The following is a 27,672-nucleotide window of genomic DNA, read 5'->3' on the forward strand; positions in this document are numbered from 1 at the left end:
AATAGTGACTAATATCTATGAGTGTAATAGAAGTCTATTGTTAGGTGTGAGTCAGGTGTAATTCTGGCAGTTTGGTTGTTTCTAAAGAGGCATCCCATGAACCTTAGTTCCATGTGGCTCTATCCCTCTTTCAAGGCCCCACGATAAATTAAGAGGGAGAACAGAACTGGGTCTTCACAAGTCCACAAACCAGTTCCATATTCAATAACCTGAGGTGTCTCCAATGCAGAAACTTACCTTAAATTAATGAACATGATAGTTAGGGAATTACGATTCCCATTATTTAAAAAATAGATGTTTTTTGGTAAAGGACAGATGTATCTTCTGCATCTTTATTAAACTGCTTTGTTTTAAAAACTGGCATTAGAATGCGCAATGCACTCCAAAGCTTCTCAGAGTCCTTCACGTGTCATTTCTTATTCTTAAGGCACTACAATGAATCAAATCTTCTACACTGAGAACTATAAACAATAATAAACCCACATCTCTTTACGAGTTAAAGATAGAGCAAATACAGATAGTCAGCTGATAAAGTACCAGATAGCTGTAGCAAGACTTACAGTGTATACAGTGTTCCCCAGGAGCAGGTAATCTGAAGTTTTACCATTGCCGAATACAGTACCTGGAGAAGGAAACAGTGATAAAAACACTTAGACAGATATAGTGGATATTTAAATATATCTAAAAATCTCATTTTTGGTACAAAAGAGATTTTTGGTAACACTGCCTACAAGGTAGTAACAGCAGATTTCACCTTGAACAGTATTGAACAGTAGAGATCTACGATTTTTAGAATTTTTAGTGCTTTAAAACTTTCAGTGTCTTCAGGAATGACAATAGAAACAGTAGTTTTTTGTAACATCATATACCAATATCAGTACTATTGTATTCAGTAATAATTAGAGTGACTTTTAAGTTCAGAGATACAGTATCTTACCTTCAGAAAAGTATGAAATAGAATAGCTGTAGTGTACATTGATTGTAACATATAAGTAAACAGAAAGCTTAGAGTCAGATTTTCACTGATTATGGATATTTTCGGTATAGAAACTTATCTTTGCTCTTATCCATAATTGCGAGATTCAGTTTAAGTAAAAATACAGAATATACTCAGTTTTAATTCTTGAGATGCTTGTTATTAAAAACATTTTCAAAATTTACCTAACTCAAATCTGTGGATTCATATAAATACACACCCATTTTGCACATAGGGATATATGCACAGCATTTATGCAAAGAGTTAGTGCCCTAAAGAGATGTGTTTGCATAAAAATCACATCTACTGTGTTTCTTAATTTCAGAATTCTGAAGCAGTGCATTTATGCTTATTTAACAGAACTTATTTTATGACTACTGCTAGAGCACAGGTTTTTCCGATCCCAGTTCTGTGAAAGTTCTTGGCAGATATGGGACAACATACAACTGAACTATCCAGAGGGAATTCCTCATTCTCAATTATAAGTACTGAGTTTGCTAAATTTTTAAGTGTTCAGTTTAGAAATGCTTTTAGCACTGAAGATTGTTCGTATACTGCAACTAAAGCATAACACACACTCTGCTGTAGAGGTTCTAATCACTGTGATATTGCTTTTTACTGCCAACATATAATGAGATATCAAAATACTCTGCATGTAGTAAGGAAAGATAAAAGTACAAGCCAAAAAAAAAATCCAAAACCCAAAAAGAACTCCAATTAATGATGAAAGAGCATAAGGAAGGATGCTTTTAAAAAACTGTGTTGGAGAAAGTGAAGAATAAAGGTGTTTGGGTTCCTTTTTTTTGGGGGGTGGGGATGAGTTTAAAACTCCTCTGATTGGGCTGGCAAGAGGAAGGTGACAAGCTGATAAAAACAGTCTGCAGTTGAAAACACTTATTTTCCCACTATCCTCAGCTAGCATAAGGTATATTAAATGCTGCTAATTAAGTATACTTTCATATCTGTGTTGAGTGTTTTTCCAGCCTTCATATCACCTTTACACATGCTTGAAATGAAATTTGTTTTAGTTGTGGATGAAGAGTGCTCCTTTCTGAAAGCTCTTCAGGACTTGCGAGGCCAGTTTATCACAGAAAAAAAAAATCTATTATTGATATTCTGGAAGAGACAGCAGATTAAAGTTCACACAAAAAGTCAGAATAAAAATACTTGCAAACAGTTCTTCTTAACCTAGCCCTCTCCCATTCCAAGATGAGGAGCTCACAATGGCTGCCTCCTTAGCTCTAGTGATACTGGTTGCATTCCTGGCAGTTCCTCAATTTAACCTTCTCCCTGGACAAACTGGCACACCACAAAGGACTACAAGAGCTCTGGAAGCCTGAAAACAAAGCTGAGACCATGAGTCCTTTCAAAGGTTACACAAAAGAGGGAGCAGTTGGTGAATTTACTTGGACTTATAAGCTTGGCTTCTGCCATTTACTGTTATGTTGAAAAAGTTGCATCAGAAGAAGCTTCTGTGAAGACTTATGTTCTTGTCACTTTCCATATCCACATGACAGTACATAGAGTGCAAAGACCCTAGTTTTGTGTACTGTACAATGGTTAGGTCTCATAGAGCAAATTCTGACAAACAATTCTTAACAAATCCATAGCTATTCTCTGATCGTCTATTTCTTGGTAGACTCTACCACAATGCATACAGTTTGAAATTTTCCACTTACAGACAAGAAAGAGGTGGACAAGGGAGACTCAAAAGTACACAGGAGAAAAGGCTCAAAGAAAAGGATAGCTGTAAGCTCTGAGAAGATTTTCATCATCTTCAAGATTTGATTTTCAACGTTCTACTAAATACCTGCTCAAACATGCACTCTGCTGCTTAACAATACGTACCTAGCAGTAAAGAGCATAATGAGGATAAAACAGAGGAATAAGCAGGCAGCTAAGTATGTTCCCATCAGTCAGAGTGCTGGGACTTTGCACTCTTATGCACAAAGCTGAGCTATCTTCCATTCTTCCCATGCCTTTTATGCCTCAGGATCCTCCAGCATAGAATCATAGAACGGTTTGGGTTGCAAGGGACCTCAAAGATCATCTAGTTCCAACCCCCCTGCCATGGGCAGGGACACCCTCCACTACACTAGATTGCCCAATGCCTCACATCTCTTCTTTGCTAACAGAACATGGAGGCTGAGATCTGTTCTCTGAAGTTTCTCTCTGTGGTGGATCTCTCTGGCACTCATCAATTTCTTCCTAGGAAACTAACAGCATTATTTCCCTTTCCTCTGTACATGCACAGCCATCAGAGGTTTAATTAACAGCAGCGCCCACCCTGCACTCATTTCCCCTTCATGCAGTACTCTGTGCACTACCAGACCCAGAGCAGGCACTGGTTATACCCCCCACCACGTATGCAATGCCCAGGTCCCAATCCTGCTTCCCTTGCTCACTTGGCCTTTCTCTAGGAAAGAAAGAGGAAAACAGAAGGCAATTTGTTCAGACTTATGGAGGCCACTTGCTAGCATGTCAGTTCTAGCCCAGGAGCTGCGAGCTGAGGAGGCCTCCATTACAGTGCTCCCAAGTGCTCGTGCAAGTGAATTCACACATGAACTCTATTCTGCATCACCACTTATACTCATTGAACACTTCTACATCATGTAATACATAAATCTCTCACATGGGTTGGCTACAGCTTTGAACAGGAATTTTGGTTTGGATTTGAGGTTGTGGTTTTAGAGCATGCATTGACCTGTTGGGACTTCTTTCCTCCTGGGCCATCTAAACCTCTCCAATGCAAAACAATGAACTCACATCCAGTGGCCTTCCAGGGAAAACAGGCTGCTACCTACTTCCCTTTACCCATCAGAAGTCACTGAGTCTAAAATACTCTGCAGGAAGTCTTCCCCTTTTCAGGCGCAAGCCGCTGTGACTGTCTCACAATCTAGCCTCAACAGTTCCAAAATGTCCATGAGAATATTTCTGTCCCCTGTGCCAGGGCAGACTGCCTGTTGATATCAGAGAAACTGAGAAGACTACTAATTTTACAGAAAAGCTGTATACACTTTTTTTTCCCCCCAACAAAATGGAGGCAAAACAAATCCCCACTCCTATAAGAGCTCTCATACACACAAAGATTCCCACAAACTGGAAGCAGTGCTTTCGAGTTTCCTCTAATTAATACAGATTTCCTCCCAACTGTCCCGTTTCCTTCTGCAACTCAGGTGTATCTACAACAGTTGAACTGGAAGAGTGACAGGACTGAACTGTCCCAGTTTCCTCTGTCACAAGCCTACTCACATAGATGTAAACTAATGAGTTAGTATGCCCTCGAAGTAATATGAGAGGAGATACATAAATTGGCAATGAAAGCGTACAATATGTAAGAGACAATGCAAGGGACAGTAGTGATTTAGGCTCTTGCAGGTATTTACCATGGTAGTGGATTATATATATAAAAAAAAGCAGCATTATTAAATAGCAATTTCTTTTTCTCCATCTTGTTTGAGATTTATATAGATTTATGCATATGTACATAATATTACTCCTACTTTTAAAGACATTTTAAATAAAATATTTTAAATATACTGCACCTACTCTAGGTCTAGAAATGGTAACTTGAAATTTAATCAGATTAAACTGTTAGTATTTATAAAGCTTTCCTAGGAAAAAAGAAGGTATCTAGATATTTTACACCCTTCAACATTTGTATTTTTATTTTTCATAATACTTACCATGCTGGAGGGCTTTCAGTGGAAACCAAAACAGAATGACTGAGTGGAAGAGGCCATTTAAACAATGAACCCAGAAAACCTAAGGGAAAACAGAAAATCCATGAGAACCATTTGCAATAAACTAGCTCTGTGAACCCTGACCTTTCTTTTTATCTGTGTGTTAGATTCACAAAATGTGTTTCTGTCAGGCCACCACTGTGAAGTAATATAACTGACAGGCACTTTCTGCTTCTTAGCTCTTCATGGGTCATTTGTTTATTTTTGTTTTGAAAAAAAAGTGTGCATTATCTCCTTTTAATTTCAAATCAGAAGGTAAATTAAAATGTATACATATGGGAATATCATCAGAAAAATTAAACTAAACCAGACAATTGGAACAATTGCTACATTCTAAGTAGGGAACTAAAAAGGACTCTAGCTTTTATAATTTACATTTTGTGTAATAAGAAATTTGGATAGTAGAACAATCAAAACCTGAATTTTACATATACCTGCCTACATATTTTCACATACAAAGGAATTAAATAAGGACAAATGAAAGTATCTTCCTTAGATTTCCTCTTATGTGCTCCATTCTTGAAGTGCATAGCTTCATCATATTAAACTTCCTTTAATGTATTTGCTAAATAATTCAAATTTTACTTTCAAACTTGTTTTCATTTTTAAAATATGCCTTCTGAAAAGACCTGTATTAAGTTTAAGGATAAACAAACTACTGATGCTTTCCATAATATATTGTACCTAAAGAGACTTAATCAAAAATACGTAACTCATTTCCTTCAGGATAGCAATCGTGTTTATTCATTAATAATGCTTTTGACAATCATAGCCTTTATGGTAACTACCTGATGTGCATTATGAGTGTTAAGATGTTCAAACAATTGAAATTAAGTTGCCTGCCTCACAACATTTTCCACCGTGTCTGAAAGTCTTTTGTTAGATTATACAACTACACTAGGTTATATGATCCAATTTACACTCCAATACTTTGCACATTTGAACTTGTGCTACTCATTAACCTTTGTCTCTCCTTCTTGCTATGTCATTACCAGAAGTTTTTATTTGACAGAAAGCACAGGTGGGTGCAAGAAAAATTAGTTCTACTTTTCCATTTTCCTGACCAATTCTTATTGTCACATGCTAATCCTTTAACCTCTGTCATGACCTCATAACCTTTGATCCCTTTTACCATAACAAACATCTGCATCAACATTCAAGGCAGTAATGTTTCCAAATCTTTAAAACCAACTATTCAACTTATATAGATGGGAATTTTGTAGCTGGGAAGCTTGTAGACGTTTACTCATAGTAAGTGTTGTATAGGAATAGCCACAGAATTTCCAATGAAGTCAATAATACATCTGTGCAATAATAAAAATATTACAGACTTATTTAAAAACACAAAAATCCAACAATTGTAACTCATGACTTACATAACTTATTAAAACTATCACAACACAAAAGTGTCCACATTAACAGACCATGAAAAGTCTGATATTTGTAAAGCATTCACAGTGACAGAAGAAACTATTTTCCCTAGTTTCTTCACAACTTTCAGGTTTGTATTTGTGGGTGAAGGGATGAAGTGACAAAGAAGGAGAAAAATCTCATACACTTCAGTGAAACTTGAGACAAATAATTCTATATAGATAGGGGTACTCCATTTTTACAGCACAAGTGGCACTGACACAAGAGTTAAGTATGCTGTATCAGCTCTGCACAACTACTACAGACCATCACATGTAGGCGTTGTTAATTGAATGAAAGACTGAAAACATCCCCAAGTTCAACAATGACATTGCTTGAAGTTTCCCAGTTATATTTAGAAAAATAAAATAAAATCACAAGGATCTCTTACAAACATCATGGTGTTCATGAAAATGCAGGTTCAGGAAAAAGTTTCATTCAGTTTTTTAAAAGAGATTACTTATGGACAAATCTGTAGAAATGGTGTATATTTTATATATTAAAGAGTCCTACATTCTTTTACTACTTCTTGTGCTAGTCTCTCCAAGATGAACGTCATCTGCCTCCCACCAAAAGTAGCCTCAGGTTCCTTTTGATCCACTTTGACACATTCTTAACTGTCTGAGTATTTTTTCCCCAAAACTCAAAATTAAACCATAAAATCACAACTCCAAATTGACAAAGAATAGTACCAAGTCCCTCCCTCTACAAATCCAATGACAGTTCTCATTGTCCTCTGCAACACTTCTCCACAGGCTTCAGTAATCCATTTCCATATAACAGTACAAATACATATAGCCCAGCAACAGAGAGGTCTAATCACTTCTGCCTATAGAAGACAGCTTTATTACCAGCAGAGAAAAAAGAAAATCAGGGCTGAAAAAAATAAAATGCTTGCTGTCCATTTCCGTACTTGCTAAAAATGGATAACTATGATTTGCACCACCCACAGACAAGTGGACAACTGGAAACTGGAAATTCCCTCCATTTTAAATTATGAGCAGCATAGAACAAAAAGGATAACTATACTGAATTCCTAATAATTTCTGCTTTAATTATATTTGATTTTTTAAAAAAATCTACCTTAGTATTGAAGTCCAGTGCATTTTGGGAAGTCTTGTATAACTCAGGATATTTCAGCATGTTTTCTTTTCGGCAGGATCTCTCAAATATTCCAAGAGTTAGTGGAGGCATTGCTGTAAACATCTAGTAGATGAATTAAAAAACCCAAACATATTGCAAAACTTTAGAGGTAAGGACTTGCTTAAAGATTGCTTACTCAAGAAACTTTCATGATTATAGTTGAAAATAACTGAAAATACACAAATGATCTTACCACATTGTAAAGACCTATACACCATCTTTCAAAAAGGATTTGTCCAGAAAAGCCATTGACAAATGCAAACCAGATCTGAAAAAGAGGAGAACTGTTTATTACTCAAATGTCTTGCAAGGTATGATAAACAAATTTTTCTCAGCTTCACAAAAAGGTGTATCCGTAGAACACATTTACAACAGTTGAACATGTTCTAGTTTAAACCTATATGAAAAAAACAAAACCCAAACCCAACTTGCCTTCAAGAACAGATAATGAGCTATCTAGACAAATATGTGAGCAATTCCATCTAAACATGAAAACATTTAATGCTTATTTCAACATTTCATTATACTCATAGGAAGTAGCTATTTTAAGAAGAAATGTCATGTTCTTTATGTATTTAAGAGTGATTTAAGCTCACTGGATTTGTATTGCATTTAATTCTTAACGGAATAAAAATTTTGAGAAATGCAGGGAGAGGGGGAAACCTACAGATTAGAAGCAGTCATCATCTTCTCAACATTGTCAAATCTCCTAACTAACAGAATTCATGTAGTAAGCTGCAGTTTGAAATTGAAAACTGTACCAATATTCCTTACTCCTAAACGAAACTCATGAAAGGATGTGGCTTTACCAGAGTACTAAATCAACTACAACTACTCAGTTAACAAGCACTAACTCAACTACAGAGTGCTTTAGAGAAGCAACTGAATATCTCTTTCATTGTGTTTTATCACTTTTTGCTTAAAGGTTAAAAAAATTAAATTAATTTGAAAGGCATGATAACACATTTTCTTATGTTTTTAAGCACAGCATGCAGCATGACTGCTGTCTTCTGTTTCTTCATGCTTATATTAGTTCACTGACAAAGTGGAGAAGCAGCATGCCTGATGAATCTTTATTAACAACTTACACTGAAACAGTATTGCCTATGACAAACATAAGCTGTAAGATGACAGAAGTTAGGATCACCTAAACAACATTCTACTCAATTTAAGACCCATGTTTTTCAAGTGAATTTTCAGATGCCGCTTTGCAGAGACTCTCCTACAGTTCACACTTAATTTGACTGTATTATGGAAGCATGAATGAGTACAATCACTATGTATGTTTATCATTATGTACCCAGGCCGGCCTCCAGGTGACCAGATTCTCTGACCAAGCTCAGACTTTTTTATCATAGAATCATAGAACAGTTTGCGTTAGAAAGGGACCTTAAAAGATCATCTAGTTCCAAGCCCCCTGCCACAGACAGGGACACATTTTGCTAGAGCTGGTTGCTTAAAGTCTCATCCAACCTGGCCTTGAGCACTTCCAGGGATGGGGCATCCACAATTCCTCCAGGCAACATGTTCCAGTGGTTCACCACCCTCAGAGTGAAGAATTTCTTCCTTACATCTAATCTAAACGTACTCTCTTTCAGTTTAAAGCCATTACCCTTGTCCTATTACTACATGTCTTTGTAAAAAGGCATGTTTGTGAATACTTTGAGATGGAAAATAACCTGACATTAGCAACTATTAACACTAAAAATGGGAGATAAAATCCAGCCAAAATTGCTATTTGTTCAACTAATAAATGAAAATAGATTTTTATTTTTGGTGGCAAATTATTGGAATAAGATTGCATACAAAATCATGGATGTTAGAGGCTGCAACATAGAGATATAAAATACACTGAATTTTCTGAAGTCTTATAATGCTAAATTTCTTTACTTTGATTGATTTAACAGTAACAAGCACTCTATTTTCTAACCTTTCAGTCTATTCACTGAAAAGACAATGGAATTACTTTATGCCAGTTAAATGAGATTTTTACAAGCTCTTATGTATTTTGAGTTTTGATTTTTGAAATACGAGTTACGATTTAATTGTGATGAATTTAGAAGACATTTATTAGCAGCAGTTTCTCAGTGGCTGGGTATGAGGGAGTGAGATGAGTGCATAATCAGTTGTTCATTACTGAACAATTAATTATGCACTCAACATCGGCACAATTTTTGGATGCTTTACAACTAAGCTAAATGTGTGAACATAATCCAGAACCTCATCACCACTGCTGGATACAAGTTGCGCTCCTCAATCGTCTTCTCTCTTTTCAACATTCTCATTATACATAGTTCCTACATTCTTTTACTCCCAACCTAGGAAGATAGCTAGGAAGACAGCTCTCAAGAGAGGAGTGAAGGACAGATGTTATTATGCGATTGATCTCTTAATTTTTTTTCTTGTTTGTATCAAATACTGGAGTAAATTTTAGAACGCTTAATTTGAAAGAGTTTAGGGTACTGTGAAAGGGCAGTTTTAATAGAGAATATATGAATCAGTAGTTGGGCACATGTACATTTACATGTACACATATGTATACATATATGTACATTTACATGTACACATATGTATACATAAAAATATGTACACATATTTATATATGTGTATATCTCATTACCAGTATTTTCAGACAGAGTTTAACAAAAGTATGACTCTCTAGGAATAAAATAAAACAGACTGCAAGTAGAGATATACTTGACCCTTCATGATCAAGAAGTATCTGGAAAGAACATTAACTTTCTGTTGTGATTTATCTAACAGTCAAAATGTTATAAAACTTTAATTTAAAGAGAAAGGTCTAAATACAGGTACTGAATCTATTCCACATATTCATTTCTATTAAATGTAAGTGATGCTAGACAACATTTGAAAATGTTTTGGAGTGACTGTTTTAAAGCAATGCAAGAATTTATGATAAAATTTCAATTTACAATGTATGTCATACACGAAGTCACTACCAAGCCTCTCAGAAATGCCATGCATCATTTTATTCCTTAAAAACACTGATGCTTTCAGTTTTATTTAGTACAGAATTTAAGTTAAAATTTTGAAGCTATTTAAACTCTGAAAACTACAGTTTTACTGTAGAATTGTAAAGTAATCCTTTCAGTTATAACAGTAACTTCCTGAAATCTTATAATTTACTTTCTTCCAAAGAAAGCATGCAAGTGACAGGCATTTCACTTTAGTTTTAGTGTAATAAGGAACCGGAACAAATCTTGGTCAGAACTCTAGATGCAAGCCAAGAAGAAATGAAATTTGATAGCACCCCTGGGTTCTAAAGTTCTTCTTGAATCTATCTGAAAAAAATGGCTGGGAAGAGAAACCTTGTATGTGGCTAAAAACAATGCCCTCTGTAGCAGAAACACTACTATTTAGTGGAATACCAGACACACTACTTTAAGAGACAGAGCACCTTTAACATCTAAACAGGGTTTTTCTATTGTTTACAAGATAGTATTTGAATATTCACAATAAGAACACCTATGGCTCAAAAATAATTAGCACATCTAGAGTGGGGTGTGTGTATGGGAAGCAGTAAGGATAAGTACAGCCCTCAGCTCAAACTGTAAGAGGCGAAGAAAGTCAGTCACCCACTCACCCCAATCTCTGAACCTCAGATCCTAGAAAATCACACACTTAACGGTACATGAAATAAAACCTCTATGGAGCTTACGACAATATTGAAAGTGACAATGACAAGAAACACACGGTGTCTTGCTTCACAGTGGGGAAATTTATTCAAGGAAAAGTGTGTTTCATTCTGACTACGATGAACAATGAACGCAATTGTACCTGCAAAACAAGTTTTTAGGACATGTCATACATGATACTAATTTAGGAGCAGATTCAGTCACTTCTCTCCTAGGAGGTAGGTCCTACTCTAACAGTGAGAATTACTAATCCAGCACCCCTATACAGAGGGACAAGAGACAGTCTAAATTACTTCTTAAGGGCACCCATGTAAATGAGAGAGAAGTAAAAATACAGACCATTTGAAAGTTCAATTGCTACAGAGTTTCCATTTAAAATGAAATATTTAGGTTCACAGCCCATCTAAAATGAGATAGGCCTCAATGCAGATCCCTGTCTTTCTAAGTTTTCAAACCGTGTAATGCAAAAAAGTGGACATGAGCACAATCGCTTCATGCTGGTGTGTTTTACATGGAATTTGGTGCAGTTTGCATATATTAAGTATGCCATGGCATTATTAAACAACAGCACCTAAGCTCTACAGCTCAGCAGCAGTGTGAGTATATGCAGAAAGCCTGCTCATGTTTGGGGATAGGCAGGATATGGGTCTCAATATGACCACAGGCATTCATTCATCTGATGCATCAGGCAACAGAATTTGGGAACAGAACGGTAAACTTCAGTTATGGACACGAGCAGCAGAAAGTGTGTAACACTCAGCAGTGGGATAAAAAGGGCTTGGGGAAAAATACACATTTCTTTTTTTAAAAAAAGGAGAGAAGATAACCCTCATCCAAAGCTTATGAAAGGAAAAAGAGCCCACTGCAGCTCCAATTACTTAATTGAATTGTTTATGTAGTATCACTTAAATCGTTACAAATGGACATGTTAAAGATCTGTGACTGAAATTTAAATGTGAACTCCACCCATCTGTTTGTGTCCTGGTCTTTCACTCTTTTGTTTGAATTTTCCCCTACATGAAAGACCTATACAGATCTTAATTTTTTTTTTTTAAATTGTAAACCTTTTTCATATAACATAAACCAGTTATTTTATGTTATTACTAGTTATTACTAGCTAGCAGAACAAACAGTAAGAACAGGAAAATTTTGTCCCTCCGATGTTGAAGGGAGATTTGTGAAATTTCACAAAATGATGTTTAACAAAAGAGTATATGCAGTAATGTTAATTATAAACCCAAACCCAATCCATAAAAGAGTTCTCAATCGCTAGACGAATCTCAATCCCAACCGTCATTATAAAGGTAGTGATGGCCCCCCTCAAAATAAGTATGAGACTCTGAATAGACGTACCCTATGTGAGTTTGAGGCTTGGTGCAAGTTTAATAATGCATATTAGCAGTCTTTTAGAAATTCAAAGTTTTCACTTGCAATTTAGAATGATACTTCAGAACACAACCTCTAAAATTACCGGGACTAGACCCATACAAAAGATGAACCCCATATTTAAATATCTACTGAGTTAAGATACAGAGTAGAAAAAGTTATTACAGACCACTTCTTAGGGAGTTTAAATGTCAATAAACACTCACCATAGGCCTGTACCATTTTCTGAACAAAGAAACGAATAGCACTTATTTCCTATCACCTCACAAATGCCTAGGAAAAACACTATTTTAGATCAAATTGAATCTATTACTTTACTTGTTTGATTAGTACTGAGCAGACATTTAAAAATACAACATGCATCTATGACATAAAGGTAGGTATTTTTAGATATTGTCAGCTAATAAAAGGAAACTTTTAAAGCAACTTCCAGACATGCCTTTCATAGTATTATTTTCTAAACTCCAAGGCAGAGGAGGTGTGGCCACAAAAGCTTCACAGACGTTTTCCTGATGTAGCATTTCTGCATATTAAGCAGCAGCTTACAAATACTCATTGAGCTCTCTGCTCCCACGCCTGATCCGTACAAAAAACTCAAAAGAGAGATTCAAGACTGGCAGTTGTCCTTTCTAGAGACATTCAATGATGAATTTCTGCCCATTCACTCACAGTATTGACATGAGCTATTAACATCCGTGAAAGTTTTCTGAGCTGACAAACGTTGGGTATACAGGAATTCAAGTAGAAGTCATCTTGTCTTCCAGAGAAGGTGTATATGGTAAAATGCTTGAATGCATGACATATAAAGGGTCATAACCCATATAAAAATGATCTCTCTGCCCTTCCATCTGCTCAGGAGGCAGAGATTACGTCTTCTAATCCTTCGTATTTTTAGACTATGATCTCTGTACCTTGCATTTAACTTGCTTTCACAAAGGGCACAAACGGTGGGATATTTATACCTGATTTAAGTTATAAATTTGCAATGTCCTTGCAGGTGACAGTGACAGAAAATTAAGAAAAATAAGGTAATATGTTCTAAAGCCCAACTTTGTATGTTTTCTATAAACACAAAGTATACCGTTTTTCCAAATACTTCAAGAGCAATTGCTAATCAGTACTTCTGGAATTCTGATCATTTAATCAGACATTCAGCTTTTGAAATGCAGGACCTAAAGTCTGCCATCACTTCTAAAGCAAAAAAGGATCTTTAATAGATTTACTTTTTGCTACAGCTTCCTACTTTATGTTTTTCTAAACAGGCTACAAACTTGCTACTACTTAGATTGAAATCTATTTACATTAATAACACAATAAAGAGGAAAAAAGGAAAATCTAGAAAATGTAAAAAATATGCACAGAAAAATGCACACTTTTTGGTCACAACACTTGTACATAAAAAAGATGTTTAAAGTATTTTCAAATATTGCAATAGTGTAAGATCACATACATAAATATCAAAATCAGAAATATTAAACTAATGTTTACATCAGGTCTAACAGAAATAAAGCATTTTCTTTTGGTAAAAACCAGATACATATTCTGCAAGTTCAATGTATTAATTGGAAAATATATTAAAAAACGTAAGAAAGTTTTAAGAATAACTGTTAACCCCACTAACATAAAAATAAAAAAGACTGACCTATAAAAATTATTATGTGATCAAGCTTTGTGACAACTTTTTTTCCACATTTTTAACCAAAAGTATAACTGTGAATATAAAGTTTGAATCAATTATGAACATAATTACTAGATATGTATTTGGTTATAAGAAAATAAGCAGCTGTTGAAAGAAAAAGAGGAATAGTAGATAAAGCAGGGGGAGAAAAAAATTTAAAAATCCATTTTGAAATATGTTCAAAATTTTAAGATTGCCATGTGGTCACGAAAACTATAGCTATCCATGTTGTCTTAACCATACCTACCAACAAAGGTACGTTTATTACAACATAGTCCTACTGTATTTTTAACAATACTCCTAAAATCCCAGGTGAGAAAACTAGGTCAGCTACTTTCAGGCAAGTATCCCTGTTCACGAACTAGAGCCTGAGGAGGCACAGGTACCCCATCAACAAGTGAAAGGTATGCAATAGTGTAACTTAAACATGTATGTAAAAACTCTAAGTACTGTTTTGAACAGCAACAGCCCTGCAGTTCAACAGCGACCTGTAAAAGGGCTTCAGATTGCAAACCAGACAGCTACTGACATCAGCTCAAAGAGCTTAAGTGCATACATCTCTTGGCAAATTTAAGGCTACTTGTAACTCTATTTTTAAATTCTGTAATGATATAGATACAGAATTTTATTAAGCTAGCAGTATTATGCAACCCAAACTTTTAGTACAAATATTTAGTACACCTTTTTAAGAGAATTGGGCCTTTTAAAGTAAAAAAAAAAAAAAAAAAAAATCACTAATATTAATCAGTTTATTAAAAAGCAAGATTCAGTAAGTGTTTATTGACAGTGTAAATGTTTCTTTAAAATCATATTAATAATGAAAACTCAAAATAATAAAATTTCTACTTTCAAGAAATCCTATTTACTGTACTGTAAAATTACCTCGATAATATAAAGGACTATATTCTTGTAGAAACAATACAAGATGCATTTAGCTACTCTGTTATAATTCCAGGCTCCATGAACCAACAACAAGTTCTTCAAATACTTGAACTGCAAAAAATGAACAAACATATAATCAGAACAGGCATACAGCAATATTAACCTGATACTAAACTACTTTATTGTAGTCTTTTAAAGTGCAATGACTTACCTGAGCAATTGAGTAGTCTGAAGAATTAGCAGCCTGTAGACCTTCATTCCCACTAATACCAACACCAACATGTGCTGTTTGTATCATACTAACATCATTTGCTCCATCACCAATCGCTAGAGTTACTACCTTAACTTGCTTTTTAACCATTTCTACAACTTCAGATTTTTGAAGTGGTGATACCCTAAAGGGGTAACAGAAAGAAAAAGCTTTAATACAGGACTTTCAAATGAACATACTTTCAAAACATTACTTCACATTCTGTGAAAAGGTAATAAAACCAGGCCACCTAACATCCTGCTCAGTGACATGATCTTATTATTACCCTTTAAGCTATATACTAAAAGCACATTCCCAGCGAAATTCATAGAAACCTTTGATTTGTTGAAGCAAGACATTAAGAGGACTGGAGGCACCCAGACTTAACAGCAATGGGTTCCCCTAAAACCAAGTAATAGAAGAAACCCCAAACACAGCCACTGCCAGTGTTAAGTTATAGCAACTGCAGATTTTGGTATATTTTGTTGTTACGCTTTCTATTTTCCTCTCTGTTTAAATATTTGGTTTATAAACAAACAACAAGATATTTAAGACACCGATGTCAATGCAGACAGCAACAAAGTGGACCACCACTATCTTAACATAGCCTACACTGCTAGAGGAAGCAACTTTGAACATTGACTCTTGATTAACTGCCAGTAACTTCTCTCTTGTTCTTTTCAAGACTACTCCAATTGTCCACCGTTAAGAAAATGCCTGTGCACAGACGAGAGGACAAATTATTCCAGGGATGACTCAAAAAACTCTATTGATGAAACTATGTCAGTTTTGGCTCCATCTACCACTGTGCGTGTCACGTGTACCTTCCATTTCATGTTGTGAACGTTCAGTCCTTATAGTATTTGAGATATATCGTAACTGAAAATAATATACAGAAATTATGTGCTAGGACTGATGTGTTTCACAGGGTGGGGACGGGAAGGAGTAAACCTTAAGCAGTGTGGCAATCCACTCTTGCTCTTCCTGGGACTGGAGTCAAGGATCAGACCCTGCCCCTCTCCTTTTGTGATATAAACAGAAACAAAAAGAAATGCAAAAAAATGTCTTCTCTCTGCTGTTCACTGTTTCCTACAGAGAAAGCAATCCTGGTACCAAAGCATGACTCCTGCTGCTTCCAGCCACAGTTGCTGTGGAGCTGGGAATGTGCAGCCAGTGAAGAAAAGATGGAACCATTCTTTCCTCATCTTTTTTTCACAGGTTTCCAGACAAACTCATTCTAGATGGCTCCATGCAAAAACTAAATGGGTAAGAAGTGGAACTTGCCACTGGATACACACTGACATGAAAAACTGTGGAAAAACGTGTATTTATAATTCACCTCCTAGAAGTCTTCCATATGCACACTCATGGCAGTAACCCCTCTGCACCATAAGCTTCTGAACTTTCCAACTGAACCTGTGAAAGATTCCCCCTTTGGTGACAGAGTTTCAGGGTTAAAGATTATATTGGGATGTTCACACCCTGACTTAACTCTTTCAGGTCAAAAAAACCCAAACCAAAATAACAACCAGCAGAATATACGCGAAATTAAGAATACAAGTTTTTGGGAACAAATTTGCAAAGGAAAAGCACAAAAGAGCTGTAACTTCTAAATGATGTTTCTTCCTGAATGTACTCTGTATATTGCTACTCACTGGGATACTACCAAGAAACCCGGCCTGTGGAGCTCATAAGTACAGCTCTCATCTGAACCAGGACTGCTGCATGGCACTCAAAAGCTCAGTAACAAGAAAAAAATATTATCTCCAGGCACCAAAAATTCAGCTGCATTATAGCATTTATGCATTCCTAAAGATCCTCACAAAAAGTACTAATGGCAATGCAAGAAAACCAAAGTTTTTCTTAGATCTGACAGCTGAGACTGGTGATTGATTTCATGATGTTCAATGAAAAAGCACATGTGGCAGAAAAAGTTCAGAAAAAAACTCAAATCTCTAATATCACACTGCTATTATCCATTACCCATTATCCATTTCTTTTATTAACAAATCCAGCTCAAAAAGATTTGAGAAAAGCTAAGTAATCAGGGCAAAAAGTGAAAAAGTCTTTGAGAAATTTTGATGAATACATCCTTTAGAAACACAAATGTCACTAAATGAACATTAATTTCCTATGAAAAGAAAGTAGTTTTCCACTAAAATAAAGGCTATTTAAGTTTTTAGCCATCCAAGGTAGATCGTGATTATTCTGAAACGTAACTTAAAACTGTAGAAGAAAACCAAGGTTTTCTAGACATGCTTTTTCACATCCTGAAACGCATATTTATTCATATAACATTCACGTAGAATTAAGTTTTGTCTAAAATAGTAAATTACAGTAACAATCACAATTCTTACTAGTTAAAACATAGCACATTTCTGAAACTCAGACTACTTAAGAGCTGAAAGAGGATCCCAAACTATTCTGGGTGGAGGAAGTAAACTTGCCAAGCATATTAGAGAGAACTGGTTTAAACCATTAAATTTTAAACAGAAATTATTTTAAAAAATTTGAGACATTATGATCTGTCTTTCCGCATATTATTTTATACCCAGATATGAAACTTCAGAAAATAAAGCACATTACCTCTCCTATAAATTCCTTAATACTACATTTCAAGTGTATTTGTTTTATTAACTGTAAGCCCCCTTGTCTTTTGTAGAATAAGATCTTATGTGTGCTTGAGGTCACACTCATCATAATCACATAACTTCACTTTACACCATACTTTCAGTGATCTCAGTTTATGACTTAAGTCCGTATCAAGGCACCCATTTTCCTACAGAATAGACTTGTTCTTGATCCGATTTCAACGTCACAAAAGAAATAATGAAGGAATAAGATGAGCTCCATAGATCATTAGTAAAATAAGAAAAAAAATATTTTCCATTTTTCATCTAGAAAATGTCAATATATTTTCATTTTTTCTACGGTATAAAGTTATAGGAAGGAAAAAACCCACCTGTTTCAACAAATAGACTAAGCCTCAATATCAGAAAGGTTACTGAGTTCTCAGCATAGGGTTACGCTAACGGTGGTTGTCTCTCTTTTCTAGACCACGGTGCTTAACACTGAGACAGTGTTGTTAGTGGAAACTGGGTACACCGTGTCTACATCCATCTCTGCTCACATGCAATATTGTAATTCCCACTGGGTTCAGTAACAGCTTCTTCTGGTTCCCCTCTCCATGTGCTAAAGGATGCCTTCTCACAGTTCACCTGTGGGTGATGTCTCATCCCAATGCCTATTCTGTGTCACATAAAATTTCTTAAGCTTTAAGTACAATAAATCAGAGAAAGGTCACATAAAATTTAATTGCATAAATTTGCAAAAGGAAAAAAAATAAAGGAATGAAAAATAATGCAGCCTTCAGATTGAAGATAGCTATCTAGTTAGTTTATTCAGCAGCCTGCACAACACATGCTGTCAGACTTGTGAGAAAGGTACTTGGAACGAGTACAGTCTTGTGGTGAGCTTGGGACGAAAGCGTCTGGGCAACAGCCCTTCAGAAGAATTCTGTGGTCCAGGTATATCAAAAAGCATTTCTATGATCTTTTGTTACATGTTTTATATGAACTCTGCTGATGAGTATTGTATCAAGACTCACTACAGCCAGCTTATATACAAGATTCCTGACCTGAGGACTTCTTTTTCATCTTTTTAACTTTTCAGGAACAGTGGCTCACTTCCCTTTCAGACGATGTTATAGGGGCAGTCGGAAGATGGCACTTACTCTCATTGCCTGGTGCATCAAATTCATGGTGAAACCAATACAAAAATATATTTTGTTCAATTTGTTCACTCTTAGCTGTACATTTTTACTACAGAATAATCCATTTAACATTCTTCTTGCACGCATTACTCTGTAGCCAATATAGAGTTGGAATTCAGTTTGTCAAAGTCTTTAAGCCAAACATCTGCTTGGAATTAATAACATACACAGATTCTTGAAGTGAAATGTCTACTGAATATTTGTCAGCTTCCTGTGTGTTGTGGCTAGTCTTTGTAAGAATCCGTAGGTAATAAATGCCTCTGAACAAGTGAACGCAGTCCGAAAACTTCAAAGCAAGTGATGCCATTTTCACTTTTAAAACCAAGGAGTGCTTAAAATGTTTACCACCTTTATAAGGATGGAAAAGAGGCCTACATTTTCATTTAGTCAGGATGATATATTTAAGTGATTTACATTAATTAAAAATTAATTTTTTTTTTTCAAGGAAATGAAATTTTTGTTACTAATGATAGAGCATTAACAGATTTTTTTTTTTGACAGAATTCTGACTTTGGAGAAGCATGTGATATTAGAAAAGCACATACTAAAAGAAGTGAGTGCTACAAGCAAATATTTTAGTTTTAAACCTGCAGCCAATTTTTAAACAACCACAAAATATGTCAGAGCATATACCTAGATACGTATTGAAACCAGCTGACTAAGTATATTATGGAAATGTTGAAAAGGCAGAGAGAATGCTACCAGAACAGAATCTTTCATTTTGCATTTCTTGTTGTTCCATCACAAAAATACAACCCATAAAAGACAGCTATATGTACAGAATATCTTTCAATGGTCCTATAGTTCAACAGAAATGGCAATATTGTCTCTTCAAAAAATGTATTTTCAAATCAAGGAAAGAGAAGAAGAAGAAACCTAGTTTTGAAAGATCAGTTCTACGCGCATCTCCTGCTTGTTACTTAACTATACTGAGCAAAACTGGAACTAGTAGAACAAGCACAAAGTTCCAACCTGCCTGTCAGAAAGACTACTAGCATCAGAACCATGTTTATACACAGTATAAACTGTATATCAGTGTAGGATCTCAGTTTAAAAGGCAGTAGGACCTTAGTTTGGAATTCAGAATGTTTCATGATGGAGCATGGCCACATAGTTAAAGCATAAAAACCAACCAACCAACCAATCAAAAAAATCAACCCCAACAAACTTGGTGGCGTAACATATGGCTTGACAGAAAGGACGGAAAGACTACAAACCAGGTGTTTATCTGGATACTATAACCTCATCTGCTTTTCTTTGTCCTTTTGCAAGGCAGAAAAATAGCTCCATTTTGAACACTGTTTTTTCAAATGAATCTGCTTTATCTTAATGGAACATTATTAAACTTTATCTGAACACGAGAATCTTCCATTTATTTATCTTATTAATCATCAAAAGTAGATGGTCTATTAAGGTGTATTTACAACAGCTTCCATATTTGTACACACCATGTCTTTACCTACAGGTCAATAATAAGACAGGTAATAATGAGGTAGTAGGCAGTGAGCTTATATAATTACTGAAAGAAGATATGAATTTGGTAGGAAGAGATACTGAATTTTAAGAATTTTTTTTCTTGTACAAAATCCAGGCTGACTTCCTTTTTCATAGATTTTTTTCCTAAAGCAATTACCATCAGACATAGCATCCAATTTAAATAAGGAATTAGACATAACTTGAACACACAGACAACTCTAAAAATTTCACTACTACATTATGAGAACTTGAATTTGTGAACACTGCTCTATATGGAGAAACAGCAAGCTATAGGGACTGTAGAAGAGCTTGAATACTCTGTTTTTGAGTTAACTTTTCCTGTTTTAACATAGGAAACAGCTTTTTCTATGCTATTACAAAGGTCAAAATAATGAAAAACACTATAAGAATATTAACTGGCTATCCTTGTAGTAGTTACCTCAGACACTGATGAAAACAACAGTGATTTCTACAGTTGTGGAATGTTTGATTGCATTTCTAATACAGATATCCTACCTGTTTTGCCAATGATCTCGTAAAGAAAAGTCTTTGCTTCTGCTCTTTGACAGATTAATGACTTGGCATAAGCCAAGTTCTTAAATATTGACAGGAGCAGTTCTTGTTTATCTAGCTACCAAGCATCCAACTTCCTTTTCAATTCAATCATTCAAATATAGAAAAGGTGATGCACTGCTCAGGAGACGCTTGCAGCTTTTGTTTAAATCCATAAATATGCAAGGCAGTCCAAAATACATAAGCTATCACTTAATACAAGTCCTACGTATTCCTTTCTTAATATAAATCTGGAAACACTCAAAAACAAGTCAAACTGCTTTCATATTATGTTTATTTAAAGAATGCAGATATTTAATTTTCTTTGATCTGGAAAAAGTTCTCTTGTTACGGTAAGCTTGCAGCTCTAATAGCTGGTGTTTACAGGAAAGGATTAAATATCTGACTGTATAGAAGAACCCCAAAGCAATTCGGAGTAATAATAATAATAATAATAATAATAATAATAATAATAATAATAATAATAATAATAATAATAAAAAAGGTGTTTTCAGGGAATAAAAATCACCCAGAGTAGTACCTTTAACATTTTTGTGCGCTTCTTACACAATGTAATCAATGGCTTACAGAAAAGGCAGAGATATAAAATTTTGCCTGCAGAGGAAGCTCTATAATGGAATTCATATGTGCTAAAGCCTGAAGATAACTGTAGTATCAATTTAAGGTCAAGATCAGTGTCTCAGTCTTGCTGAGACTATCCTTGACGGATAACAAATTATTTTTCTAGGTATATGCAACCTGAATGACTTTGTTTGACAGGTATGCTCTGTAGCAGACTGCTCTACAGAAACATACTGCTTGAATGACTGTATTTCTTAGCTTCAGTTACTAAAGGTTTGTTTTGTGTTTTTTTTTTTTTTTTTAATATTTCACAGCTGGACGACAACACGGATATGTGTATTTTCTCTGAAATAAAAGAGATTTCTTAATTTTTATATGTCAATAAAAATACTGTAGAGCAAGAAAAACGCAAACCTTACCTGCAACAAATAACAGCTTTACATGACAAAGCCAAATCCAGAAAATATTGTCTGACTCCAAATGTCAAAGCATACTTCAGAGATTTACCATCAATGATGAGAGCAAAATCATTTTCCTTCCTTAAAGCATCGCCAAGAGTACTGCAATGATGGCTGAGCGTCTCTCTTGTTCCCTGTTGTATGAAAAAATTGTGTCCGTTATTCTTAATTCCTACTATTCTGAAGTCCATTTTTTTTTTCAGTATGATATGAAACACTGGCATTTCCTTTTTTGAGGAAATTACCTTTTGATTATGCTATCAAATAGACAGTATCAAATGAAAAAAGGATTTCCAACAGCTGTACTATTAGAAACCACAATAGAAATGGTGTGTAGGATCGCTCTCACGCTCTGCCAAAAAAACAAACGTGTGTACATTGTGGTGGAACTTTTAATGCTCTTTGAATGACGACAATAGTTGCATAAATGTTTGTTAAATGATATTATTAAATAAGTTTGCTATATACCTATGCAAAGACAGAGTTACTGAATGCCTTCTTTGCCTCAGTCTTGCTGGGGGCTATCCTGATGAGTCCCGGAACCCTGAGGCTCTTGAGGAAGTCAGCATAGAGGAGGAGTCTACCCTGTTTGATGAGGACTTGGTTAGGGACCAGTTAAGCAACCTGGCCACCCATAAGTCCATGGGTCCTGATGGGATGCACCCGCGGGTGCTGAGGCAGCTGGTGGATGTCACTGCCAGGCCACTCACCATCATCTTTCCTAAATTGTGGGGAACGGGAGAGGTGCCTGAGGACTGGAGGAAAGCAAATGTCACTCCAGTCTTCAAAAAGGGCAAGAAGGAAGACCCAGGTAACCATAGACCAGTCAGCCTCACCTCCATCCCTGGAAAGATAATGGAACAACTAATCCTTGGTGCTGTCTCCAGGCATATCAAGGATAAGAGGGTCATTAGGGGCAGTCAACATGGCTTCACTAAGGGGAAGTCATGCTTGACAAACCTGATAGCCTTTTATGAGGACATCAGCCAGTGGGTGGATGATGGTAGAGCAGTGGATGTGGCCTATCTTGACTTCAGTAAAGCATTTGATGCAGTCTCTCACAGCATCCTCACAGCTAAACTGAGGAAGTGTGGTCTGGATGATCGGGTAGTGAGGTGGATTGTGAACTGGCTGAAGGACAGAAGCCAGAGAATAGAGGTCAATGGGACAGAGTCCAGTTGGAGGCCTGTATCCAGTGGAGTCCCTCAAGGGTCGGTGCTGGGACCTGTATTGTTTAACATATTCGTCGATGACTTGGATGAGGGGATAGAGTGCATGGTCAGCAAGTTTGCTGATGACACTAAACTGAGAGGAGTGGCTGACACACCTGAAGGCTGTGCTGCCATTCACAGAGACCTGGTCAGGCTGGAGAGTTGGGCGGGGAGAAATTTAATGAAATACAAGGGCAAGTGTAGAGTCTTAGAATTTGGACTCCCATGTCCCAGTACAAGTTGGGGACTGAACTGTTGGGGAGCAGCACAGAGGAAAGAGACCTGGGAGTCCTGGTAGACAGCAGGATGACCAGGAGCCAGCAATGTGCCCTTGTGGCCAACAAGGCCAATGGCATCTGGGGTGTATTAGAAGGGGTGTGGTTAGTAGGTTGAGAGAGGTTCTCCTCCCCCTCTACTCTGCCCTGGTGAGGCCGCATCTGGAATATTGTGTCCAGTTCTGTGCCCTTCAGTCCAAGAACGACAAGGAACTGCTTGAGAGAGTCCAGCGCAGGGCCACAAAGATGATTAAGGGAGTGGAGCATCTCCCTTATGAGGAAAGGCTGAGGGAGCTGGGTCTCTTTAGTTTGGAGGAGACTGAGGGGATCTCATTAATGTTTATAAATATGTAAAGGGTGACTGTCATGAGGATGGAGCCAGGCTCTCCTCACTGGCATCCAATGATAGGACAAGGGGAAATGGATATAAGCTGGAACATAGGAGGTTCCGCTTAAACATGAGGAAGAACTTCTTCCCAGTAAGGGTAACAGAACACTGGAACAGGCTGCCCAGAGAGGACATCTTCTCTGGAGATGTTCAAAACCCGCCTGGACGCGTTTTTCTGTGATCTAATCTAGGTGGTCCTGCTCTGGCAGGGGGATTGGACTAGATGATCCTTTGAGGTCCCTTCCAATCCCTAACATTCTGTGATTCTGTGATATGTATATATAAAATAACAGAAACAATTTCCATTCACTGTTATATAAAGTGGCCCTAAAAGTTTAGAAAAAAGTAAAAGAAATGTCAAAGATAATTCATAATATAGGTACATGCATTATAACTGATAATTCTAACCATCATATTAAATTCATATTTTAAGAGAAGCCTGCATCAACTATATGATATATATATTATATAGAGGACCATATTTTCTGCTCTTCAGTTGCTAAGGATAGTTTGAATCACATATACACGAGTCACTATTCTGTGATCCAGTAGAGAACTTCACATTACATTCAGCAGACAATACATTCATTTGTATTTATGCAGGAGGACCTCATAGACTGCTTTGGGGAGGTCACTAATATCTACTAAGTTACAGTACAGCTCTACCATAGAGTGTCATGAAGGAGAAAAAAACCTGCTTGTTGCATTTCCTTCTTTTTGAATGGTCTTCCTAGAGCTACAACATACTCTTTTGTCTATTGTTTCCTGCTTCACAGCCCAGAAGTAAGAAAGGTTTTAGAGGAGAAAGGAAGATAAAAACAAAAGTCCAGCTTATAAAACACTGAATTTGGAAATCAGTAACATCCTATGCAACAGTATTCCTATATTTTGTCTAAAAATTCAACAACTAAATAATTGTGCTAATTCAGTGATGTCAGACATACATAAATAAAATTTGGTGTAACCACTTAAAAGTAAAAACAGTGAGAAGTAATTACAAATCTTAAACCCTCTGGAATTAAATTAAAGATACTAGTTTGCCCTTCTCACTCAGCTTATTCTGCCTAGTCACACACACTGTCTGTTTTTTGCTTACTTTGCTACCACTGGCCTTCTAAAGATTCACTGGTTTATCTAAAAGGCGATTAGGCTGTTATGGAATTCTGCCCTTCAGGTTTCCTGTCTCTCCCCCCATAGGAACTGCAATGGAAATGAGGTGCCACTGTTCAAAATCACATATTAGAAAGTCTTTAAAATGGTAATAACTTCTGTAACTGTTTTCCAGAGCATCTTTCCTGATTAAGAAATATTGCAATGTAAAGGAACTATGAATTTTCCTCATCTCCATGGACTATTTAGCTTCTGACTAAATTTAAGCAGTACAATAGCCTGAGACTTCATGTTCCTCTTGCATATGGTTTCTTTTCATACACGCAGCATAAAACTCTTCTGTTTAAATTGACCTTAATTTTTTATCACAGACATACATGCCATCAGGTAGCTCCAGGCATGCTACATACTAAAATATATAAAAAAACTCCAAGACAACATAAACACTTACCCCAACTGTAAAACTGACATATTTTTAAAAATTCCTTTGTGGGCCTACATGGAGCTCTATGCTGCAATCCAATGGCTTAAATTAAAAGCAGTATCAGAACATCCCTTACTCGCTTCTACATCATTTCCATTAAATATTTATCAGTGACATTGAATGGTAATCAGACTATTTTCTATTATTAAGTTCAAAATTAAAAGAACAAAGCCCTGTTCTTTACAATTTCTGTCTACGATTAACAGTACTATACTGAAATTTAGCAGTCCTTTAATTAATGTGAAGGCAAAATAAAATCCAGTGTTCTTTTATGCAACTGTCAGAACTTACCAACAAAACCATGTTTTGTTTGTGAAGCTAAGCAGGTGTTCATGGGAGTGGAGGCTCACAACAAATAATGTTGCGAAAAAGAGAGATACATTAATGCTTCCTGGAAGTCTTTCCAGTTCTATCCCAGTCAATGCTAACTGGGGAGTGGGAGTAGGGTTTGTGCTATTTTTCTATTAATTCCATAAATAAGGGTATTGGTTCATAGAAAAGAGGATCTCTTATTTCAGCATATTCTTTGTAAACACAGTTCACCGAGCTGGAATACAGTCTAAACAAGTAGGTTTTTTACTCTAACTTCCTCTGTCTTGCATGCTAAGGTCATAATAACAACCAAATTTAGGAGGTATTTGTTTTGTTAAATCAGCTTTACATGTCTTAGAGGGCTGTGTCCAACTGTAAAAGGAGTTGAGCTAGCTCCTTTTTAGAAGAAACCACTGGTATGCAACAGATATTGTGCTATTATTGCAACAGTAAGGCCAAGAAGCATCCGCTTACTGCCAGTCTTTTCAGTACTGTGACGGGTGTGCAGACCAAGAGAAGCCAACCTTCCTAACTCCTTTGAACATACCACCATCTTCATCTAGCCGAAAGGCTGCACCCACATCTTGCAGAACCAAGGAGTAGAGGACTGCCACAGTACAACTCATCTCCAAGATCCTAAACACACAGGTCCCACTACACTGGGATTTTTTTCTTCAAGGTTTCATGGCTGCTCAGTCCCTCTTGTGCTGAGGGAACTGGGTTGTTCAGCAGCCCTCATGGGAGCAGAGGTTCCCTGCAAGGTAAGGGACAGAGTCCCAGTACAAGAGATAGATCTACGTTGCTCAAACGCCAAAGTTTCAGCCATATTCCTTAATAGACAATATTCCGATTAAGTATCACGGCCTCTTGCCAGCTGTTGTTGGTATGCAGAAAGGAAAGAGGAATTACATCCACCTTTGCAGCTACACTGACTCAGCGTTCTGCAATCACAGCAGTACATCCCTCTCTCCATTTCCTGAGACCGCTCCATTCCTCCATCAGAATTTTCAAGGCCATTTTTGACTCAACCAGTCACACTAGAGATGGAGACTGACATCTGATTCCAACCACACCAGCAAGCAAAAGGTAAAACATAAGGAATATAGTAATTAAACAGTGAAACATGCATCATCAAATGAGGCAGAAAACTTTTGATGGAGTCTCTTGTTAAAATATTGGCATAGAGCTAATTTATTATTTTTTTAACTGTCTCTTGCTCTCAAAGCCACTTACCACATTTATCTGCTCCTGAAAAAACATGATTTGTATTATCACCACAGACAGATTCACAAGAGACCAGTTTGCAAATGTAATTTCAGCTGCCACACAATACCTGCATCCCCACGAAGAATCATAGAACGGTTTGGGTTGGAAGGGACCTCAAAGATCATCTAGTTCCAACCCCCCTGCCATGGGCACAGACACCCTCCACTACACCAGGTTGCTCAAAGCCTCATCCAACCTGGCCTTGAACACTTCCAGGGATGGGGCAGCCACAACTCAGAGTATTAGAAAGGAACTTTGGATTAGTTTGCTTGGGCAGTGCTAGGTGCTACTAAAATCACATGAAGCTCCTGGCTTCACACCTGCATGGATGGAATTATTTCACTACATGGAATTCCTTTGTTCATCACTCTGAAGTTCCTTTGTGTAGTAGCTACATTGTAATTTTGGAATCTGTAGACTGAGTTTCTAGTCATTCAGTAACATTTTGTCACAAAGACCATACGGTCTTCCAAGTATGCAATACTACAATTAACTGAGAAGATTATAAAAACAAATAAAAAAGCAACCCCATAAAACAAACAGAAACAGAAAACCCCACCAAACTGTGGCTTTAGCAGAATTTTCTGTGTTTGTCCAGATAAACAGATGCTCCAAGTTCTTTTTCAGGCCATCTCCACCGTGACATCTGGATATTTTAAAGC

At 36.5% G+C, this 27,672-nt stretch overlaps 1 protein-coding gene across 1 annotated transcript in view; it reads right to left on the bottom strand.

Moving 5' to 3' along the window:
- Window positions 1-27,672, bottom strand: part of ATP8A1 (ATPase phospholipid transporting 8A1) — a 98,709-nt gene that overhangs the window by 29,775 nt on the left and 41,262 nt on the right. The window contains exons 18-24 of the mRNA XM_086612539.1: window positions 21,926-22,098; window positions 15,086-15,269; window positions 14,875-14,985; window positions 7,466-7,540; window positions 7,213-7,335; window positions 4,663-4,741; window positions 561-622 (exon numbers count right to left, since the gene is read on the bottom strand). Of these exons, the coding sequence (XP_086468665.1) occupies window positions 561-622; window positions 4,663-4,741; window positions 7,213-7,335; window positions 7,466-7,540; window positions 14,875-14,985; window positions 15,086-15,269; window positions 21,926-22,098 (807 nt within the window). The remainder of the gene's footprint in view (window positions 1-560; window positions 623-4,662; window positions 4,742-7,212; window positions 7,336-7,465; window positions 7,541-14,874; window positions 14,986-15,085; window positions 15,270-21,925; window positions 22,099-27,672) is intronic.

Source organism: Tauraco erythrolophus, chromosome 5 (genome assembly GCF_009769465.1).
Source record: "Tauraco erythrolophus isolate bTauEry1 chromosome 5, bTauEry1.pri, whole genome shotgun sequence".
Classification (NCBI taxonomy): Eukaryota; Metazoa; Chordata; class Aves; order Musophagiformes; family Musophagidae; genus Tauraco; species Tauraco erythrolophus.